The sequence below is a fragment of the Apis dorsata genome, unplaced genomic scaffold (genome assembly GCF_000469605.1).
Source record: "Apis dorsata unplaced genomic scaffold, Apis dorsata 1.3 scaffold_59, whole genome shotgun sequence".
Lineage (NCBI taxonomy): Eukaryota > Metazoa > Arthropoda > Insecta > Hymenoptera > Apidae > Apis > Apis dorsata.
The window spans coordinates 445,354-454,095 of record NW_006263359.1 but is presented as its reverse complement, the minus strand read 5'-3'; the positions used below and the strand labels follow the sequence as shown (position 1 = coordinate 454,095).

At 34.1% G+C, this 8,742-nt stretch overlaps 1 protein-coding gene across 1 annotated transcript in view; it reads left to right on the top strand.

The window, feature by feature from the left end:
* The window catches only part of LOC102681795, a 77,149-nt gene that overhangs the window by 66,197 nt on the left and 2,210 nt on the right, over positions 1-8,742 (top strand). Inside the window, exon 4 of the mRNA XM_006609680.2 lies at positions 8,644-8,741. Within this exon, the coding sequence (XP_006609743.2) occupies positions 8,644-8,741 (98 nt within the window). The remainder of the gene's footprint in view (positions 1-8,643; position 8,742) is intronic.

Sequence of the window (8,742 nt, the reverse complement as noted above, 5' to 3'; positions counted from 1 at the left end):
GACGACTACCGAGAGGGGGGAGGAGGATTGATCGACGATTGACTGATTGTCTTGCGGAGGATAGGTTTTAAGGGTGCGTTGATTGTAGAGCGTAAGCCTGGTTCTAGCGTGATGTTTTTAGGGATTTAGAGAGGGTAATTGCACGTTTTAACGCGCGCGAGATTTCTTTGGCGAGGGGAGGAACGTGTGAGATATGGTTATGAAAGATGGTAGAGGAAAGGTTTTTGCCGTCTTGAAGGATGATCTTCCATAAGGAGAACTTGATCCTTTGTGTGAATTATTCCGTATATTTGATCTTTTATATTATTTATACTATCCCTGCGACGTGACGTTCAATCTGGAAAAATTAAATTTCAAATATTATTAAGAGAAATGAGAAACAATTATAAGGGGATGATTTTCATAGCAATATTTAATTTCTTTGTTGTTTGATAAATATTTAAATTTTCATTGTCGTACATATACGATTCGCAATATTTAACAAAGAAAATAGATAATGCGAGCCAATACAAGCGGCACAAGTTCAAAGTGTTTAACTTGGTCTCGCATTATTCCATCCTACGTCCCCATTAAAACTATTTTTATTGATAGCACATCAAAGCGGCGTACCCGCGGAACATCAATAGCCTCGCGTCTTCCATTAAACATCCCTCGCTTTCAAAAGCACAACTCGCGCACAAAGGGAATTGCGGCACAGGTAGCCGAAGAATACTGTGTAATAAATGCCAGGGTTAGGGTCTCGATTTTTCAGTTAGAATTACACAAGGAAACGCCAACTATTTAAATCAAAGGGAGGCAGGCAGGCTGGACTTACGAGCGTTAATTGCCGGACTAGGCGCCCCCTTCGCCAAAGGGACTTTATTGTACCGGAAAATCAGACACTGTACCGTTAGCATACGAGTCGCGGCCATCTGCGTGGCACGGCAAAGAGCATAAACGTGTAAATGGCTGATAATAATCCGGTCGAAGGGGCGGCGAGGAGGGAAACGCGCGCGTTCTTCCGCGAATAGTCGCGCGAATGAGAGTTTTACGAGCCCGTGGACCACCTTCCTCGTGGACACCTACATTGTATCGGGTGAACGCAAAGGTATTCGTGGATGTGATAAAAATAAAATTGGATTTTATGGAAGATGGATCTTGGATCTTTCAACCCTTTAACAATTTTTAGAATTTCGTTTACAAAACGAAATTTTTTTCTCTTATATGTATAACGTTTATCGTGAGATTTAATTTTTATTTTATGTAAAGAAGAAAATTCAAAAAAAGTATTTACACAAATATTTTTAATTGTTTTGATCGAGTATATAAAAGGAATGTTAAGATTATTTTTTTAAAATATTTCTCTTTTTCTTGCTGTTTAGTAAAATAGTCTCGTGAAAATAAGGGTTGTTTGTTTTGTGATTTATAATACGAGTATGTTCAACGTTGGAATTCACTTTATTACTCTTAACGATACTTTTATGACGTTCTTCGATTTTTTGTTGAGAATCATATTTATGGTTGATTATGGAAAATTGTATAGGAGATTGAAAGGATATTCAAGTTCACTCACTCACTTTATAGCAAATTCAAAACATTTCCAATGGAAATTTGTACAAAATAATGAAATATTTTTCTTATCGTTATATTTTTATTTGGATAAAAATTCAACATTATCATAAATCATCTTAATTCTATAATTATTACTCCGAGAAGCTAATCATTCAATTCACCGATTCAGAAAATGTTCAGATTCGGTTTCTTTAGATTCGTGGTCACTCTAAACGGATTACGATATTATTACCGTTAATAAGATTGCAGATTCGCGAGGATAAATTACAGGGCTGGTATATTGAAAAACCGCACAATGTTTTATAAACGTCAAAATCGCGCAGCCCTCATGGGAACAAAAAGATAGGTCGTAATATCCTAGATTGTTCTGTTCCGCGAATAAACGAAGGTATAAACGGTTTAACAACCGCTTATTCGAGCACCGTTCAGAGATCAAACTAGACATTGTAATTACCCTTTACGAAACAAGCCCCAAACATGGACAGATTGGGCGTCGAGGCGGTTAAAGTAAACAATATCGAGATGTCGAGAATGCGGTAAAAAGATTGTGATCTTTATTTGTCGGGAAGATTGATATGTAACAACGTAGCAATTAAAGATAGACGTTGAGAATGGTGGACTATTTTTAAAACTTTCCGCGATTTCTTAACTTTAAAACCCTTCGTGTTTGAATGATAGATTAAAAAAAGTTCTACAAATAATAATAGAAATTAATGAAATAAATATTATAGAAACGTAAATGTAAAGGTAAATCCAAGATCATAAAGTTTAGAGTAAAGATTATTTGTAAGTCATTAGAAGAGCATTATGAGATTATTTAAGGATTAAATGAAATTATGTAATAGAAGAAAATAACGGAGATTGAACAAAAAGTAATATTAAAGTCAGATCAAGTTACGCTATCCTCTAATCTTTTCACTAGCATTATAAATCCCTATAATTTTGTTCTCTCGTGAAATTTCATTACACATTCGTTAGCTTCTAGCTTTATTTCCTCGGAAATGGAAATTCCGATTCATTGAAACGAACGAGGGTTGTCCAAGTAAGTTATGGAAGATTCCTTTCCGTATCGATTACAAGGTTTCTCGATCGCATAGAGGAAATGGCCGCGTTCGCAACATTTCTCGCTAATGTTATCTCTAATAGTCTTTCCGGATAAATAGTATTTTTTAGTACCATCGATAAACGAATGAGAAATCTAGAATAATCGAAAAACTTTCTTTCGCTATAAAAATAAATGAAATCCATCATTATCCCCGATATCCTAACACACATCCTCTTCGAGGAGTTTCATTCACCTTACTCACCTCAACCTCAGATCTTATAATTATCCGCGAAAATAGCAGGTGTGTCACTTACACCGTTGACGGGGACCAAGTTCCACGCTTATACTAGCCCTCGAACCGAGTAAACGGGACGATTCGAAGCGAAAACGCAAGAGGATCGAAACGTGGAATGGCAAAAGTGGTGGCGTGCACGGTAATTCGAGCTAAGAGGTTTGTAATTAACATCGCGCCAGTCGGCGGAGAAAGGCGGACGCGAAACGAAAGGGAACAAGAAAGCGGAGGGATCTCTCGATGGACGTTTTGGCCAACAGGAGAACGAGGCTACGGGAGAAACTATGGAAAGGTCGAGCAGGTTAAATATTCCGGGTTGGGAACCACCGACGACCTGCGAACACGCGAGTAAAAACGTGGAAACGCGTGACCTTTAAATCAATCATAGGTTCGGGGGGCTTGAGCCGATGGGGAGACTTCATTCTCACGCTCCTTCGAGTGTTCCATCCGATTCGTCCTATTTCTTTTCCTCTTCAAGCGATCTTCTTTGTTCAACAGCGCGGTGGAAGACACCAGGGTTGCACGTTGCAGCAAGTTGCAATTTGGCCCCAGCAGCGGCGTGAGTCGCTGACCTTTAGTGTTGCAAAAGGAGGTTTGAGGTTGAAAGATCACTGTTGAAGAGGATTCGAAGTTGGAGGAGGATTCAAGTTTGGAAGATTGCTGTTGAAGATGGAGATTGAAGAAAGATTTAAATTTGAAAGATTGTTGTTGGAAAAGGGTTTATAATTGAAAGATCATTATTGAATGAAGATTCAACTTTGAAAGATTATTATTACAAAAGAATTCAAGATTGAAAAATTTTATTGAAAAAAAATTCGAGATTTAAGTTGTAAGAAAGATCTAAGAGTTCTACAAATTTTATCAATTGGTTGTTGTAAGTTTAGATCAAATTGAAAGAGATCTAAGAATTTTTAAATTCGATGAGAAAATCCTAATGATAATTAATTAATGATAAAAATTCGTTAATGCGCCGCGTACCTTAATGTCATATTCCTTGAACGATTCGGCGGCATCAAAGGATCTCAATGGCATGGGAAGTGCATAAGTTAGTGGCAACGTCTTCATATTCATCTTTATGCCGTGACTCGCCGATTCCATTTTCTGCATCTTCAGCTTCGTTATTGTGGGAATACCGCGGCACGTTGATTCAAAGATCATCGACTGAGGATATATGGTGATGAATGAGCAAGGCTATTCTTTTCGTACAAGAAGACGATTAATATGGCTTCTTGTATTCGTAGGTCAAAAGCAAGGATTAGAAATACTTACTATCGATCTTTACAGTATTTAATCTATTAAATGGCAATAAAATTACGCGAATTGTAAACATTGAATACTGGTAATTCTAAAACCATCTAATTACAATCTTTAAATAAGAATAATTACAAATAACTTGGGAAAATTTTTCTCTCAATTCTACTTCTTTCCATTCTTCTATTTTTTTATTTTTTTTTAATCACAATTTTTAGTGTCATTCTCTTCTACTTCCAATTTTCCATTTTCTTATTTAAACAATCCATTTTTTTTCCTTTCCAATCAAAGTAATTCTGAAAATTACAATTCTTACATCATTATTTTCTCATTCCTACAACTATTTATCCATATCTTTACCTATCTATTCGTAATGAAAAAAATCATTCACACCCTCTCCTCCAATGTCAATCCAATTCTTAAAAAAACATCATTCTATAAAGTCATCTCTTCTTTCCTCTTAATTTCCACAGAATCCAAACTGTGAACAGTGTACCGATAGCCAAGGATCGTTAAACACGCAATCGGTTGACGAACTATGGCCCGTATGTTTCACGTTCCAGGGAAATTGATACCGTGCGTCTGAAGGCGGACAGATAAGATCGAGGTGGCCGCGAGCGAGACGCTAAACTAATGCCTTGTGCACAGTGGCGCGCAAGATAGATATCTTGAGAATTTCATTAGCATGATCCGAGAGAAGAGAAGGCTGGCTCGCGCCGCCACCTCGTCCCTCCCTTTTTAACTTGTCACCCGAGGCTACCACCTCGCGTGTACCTTCGTGCCACTTCGGACCAGCCTTTCTGTCACTTAAACCGGACCCTTCTTCAGCTTCCATCTCCTCAGACTTATTTCTTTCTCTGGTCGCTTGATTAGCACTATTGCTCGTAGGTTCCTAATTACTCCGCAAAACTAGCTCTTGTTCTTTCCTTTTTCGAAATCTTGTTATTGAAATCAAAATTAACGAAGACAACTCAACTTTCTGCTGATTTTCGCAAGATTTTTATCGAATTTATGGGATGCACGAATTTTATGTTGCTATTATACCATTTGATTTAGTTTCCAATATTATATTTTTATTTAATATTTTACTCTCATATTTTACAGTTTCTTCATATATCTTCATACAAGTTTCTTCATACATGCATTGTCATTCGTGTAATTCTGGACTATGAATATTTGTACAAATTAAAATTTATACGAGATAGAAATAGAAAAATGAATCTTAAAGAGATCTTTTTGTATTTCTTATTAAGTATCATAATGTTTATTTTACCTTGGATATTACATCATTGGATGGATTACATCTTTTTACACATCACATTTTATATATTTTTGAATATTTTTTATAAATGTACTTATAAAAATCCATAGCATTTCATAAGTATTTCTTCATCATCAAATGATCACATCTTCAAAAGGTAAAAGTTTTCAATCTCTTTCTTCTACAGCAAGAAATATATCTCTCGATTCCATCTCTCCCTGTAAGGTCAAAGATCTCAACTACTATCACTCACGAAACAACAGCCTTTTTTTAACAACTTCCTTTTAAACGAGCATTTTTTAAAAAGACCGGTCTAAGTTTCGATCGAGTACGTCCGATCACCGGAAGAATCATCGCGCCGCATAACACAAAAGGGTACACGTATAAATTATAACCGTATGAGAATAGCTACTTAACCGGTCCATTCAGCCGATGTAAAATCGAAAGCCGACCGGGTGAAACGTCTTCATTTTTCATGGCCACGAGTCCACGGTGGGGTTGCAACATTGCGTTTTTACCCCAGGGCTAACCCGCTTCATTACCCCCTTCCCTCTCTCTCGCAAAAGAGAGAATATAAAATTCACGACGTATTCGATCAGCCGTGAACAAATTACTATATAATTTTCCCGCCGGCGCGATTACTCACGTTAATGGTGCAATAATTCATAGGAACGCGTTTGCAGCCCGGGTCCACCATGAGCATGGAATGTCTTCGAAAGATCGGTCCACACGCAGGAGAAGATGAAACGCTGTTGAAAGATTGCACGGATAGTCGCGAGAGTCGATTCGTTTTAATGGAAAACATGCTCGTGCAAAAGAGAAGATAACGTGAAGGGATCCTAAAAAAAGAATCCTTTTCTTAATGAAAAATACACGTGTATTGTTTTTGCAGAAGAATCGTTATAATAGAATTACATTGGTTGAGAGTAAGCATGTGGTTTTGTAGGTTATAATAAAGATGATATTGATCTGCAACATTTAAAAATATTTCTTAGCTTTTTATAAAATATAAAGTATTTTATTTATAAAATAATCATTTATAGAAGAATTCTAATTGAAATTCAAAAATATAATGTATTTATTATATTAATTTTTAATTTTTAATTCCTTTACTTTATTTTTATTCTATAACATAAATAAGAAAAAATTGTATTTCTAGAATTATTCTATAATTCTATAATACTCTGTATATCTAGAATTATATACATATTATACTTTTTCATTTTCATCAAAAAGAATATATTAAATGATATGATATGATATATTATTGATATAAACATATACTTTAATGTTAGTTCAAAAATTTTCTTGCGATTAACATGCTTAACATGACATGAAAAAATCACTTCGTCTCACACAAAAAACACTATAAAATATCTTCCTAGTAAATTATAATTTACGGAAAGAAGAAAATTGCATAATTTTCTAAAAGAACCCACATTAATCCTCAATCATGAAAAATGCATCTAACCACCATAACCACAAAATTCTTTGCACAGATTTCACGTCCATCATGAAGATACGAGTTCTTCACTTCCGGGTCTTATTGTTTCACTATGAAAATGAACAATTTCCAAAACGAAAAGAAGAGACAGCGACGTAGAAATTTTACGAGACAATCTGTTGGTCGTTCGTAAATTTCACGGTGGCCATGTCTACTATTTATACGAGGCGACAGCAGTAAATTTCCGCTGCGCGGTAAAACATGCCGAGAACGCGCATGCGTCGACGAATAATTCATTTCACGCCGGACCCGCGGGCTAATTGAACGCCTATGAGACGAATTAATAATCCACTTTGTAGAAAGAGCTAAGATTTACATCGATTCAACAAAATGATCACACTCAAAGAAACGCAATATACTATATTCTATCCTTAGTAAACGAATCATCTCTTAGTAAATGTCTGGATTTTATTTTTACATCGTTATTAATGTGTTTGTCGTTTAATAAATTAACGAAAGATGCGGGTGAGAACATAAAATAATCCTTGTACGAACATGGTTAAATATATGATGCAAAAAGATTATATCTGTTTTGTTATATCTTTCTTTTTTTAATTTAAATTCTAAAGCAAAATCTCATTTTTATCATGAAATTAAAATTAAAAAATTTCGATATTGTATAAAAAAAAGATATGTCTAATATATATAAGAATTTTAAGTCTAATTTTCATATAATTATGTAAATTATAATTAAAATTATCATATAAACTATTTAAATGTCGCTTTTTTTGAAAAATTTTTGAATAAGAAATATTGAAAATAATTAATTTCATTTGCAATCAAGTTTTGCAATAAAACTTTATTAAATTAATTTTTTTAAATTTAGTTTTTTGATTGTTGTATCATTAGATATTTTAATACTTTAATATTTTATAAATTTTTAAAAATATTTAATAGATATTTTCTATAACATAAAAGATTCAAATAAATTGTGATTTTATATCAATAAAAGATTATATATTAATACTTGATATTCTTTTTATAAATCTCATGCAATAAATGTATTCGTAATATTTATAATATTTATAAATTTTTTTTATCAAACAAATAAGAGATTTCAATCGTAGATACACACATTTCCAATTGCTGCAATCAAGTCGACGATTCACTTACCCATTCCATCCAAAATTACTTTAACAACGGCTCTAACGAGACTCCTATTTCAATTTCTGAATCATCTACGTACACAACTTGCTTCTAAGACATCCTTTGATTATTCACGAACCTCAGGCAGCCATTCTATTTATCTGTTGTAAAGAGAAGTGCACTTCTGTAATGCAAACTAGTCTCCTGAATAGTGCTCATTTCCCGTGCAAGCACTTCAATTTACATTCACGTTAGAAGTGATGCTTGTTTCGTGCTATTTATTCAAAATCCTCATTTAACTTATTAAAAAAAAAGAAAAAATAAATAAAAATATTAATCCTTCATTAGCAATCATTTTTTTTTACTAATACTATCAATAATTTAAGTTATTCAAATTCATTAAAGAGAATTCTTTGATATTTTAAACTTTTAAAAGAATCTATAGAAATTCTGTATTCTAATAATTTCCATTCATAAAAGTTACACTATTTTTTTCTAAACTTCAATATTTCATTTCCTAGAAGAATTTTGAAAGAATAACAAGACATGTGATTTAAAAAATTTGAAAGGTTCAATTTGATTTAACGAAGAATTAAAAATTGTTGTAAAATTTGAAAAAAAATTGAAATTCGTTTTTGATTTAACGATTACAGGAACATGGGTGTTCGGTGCAGACGGTGGACCTGGTGGCGGACTGTCCTTTGCAGGTAGTGACGCCTTCGTCGAGGTCGCCGTCACCGCCCAGATCGCCG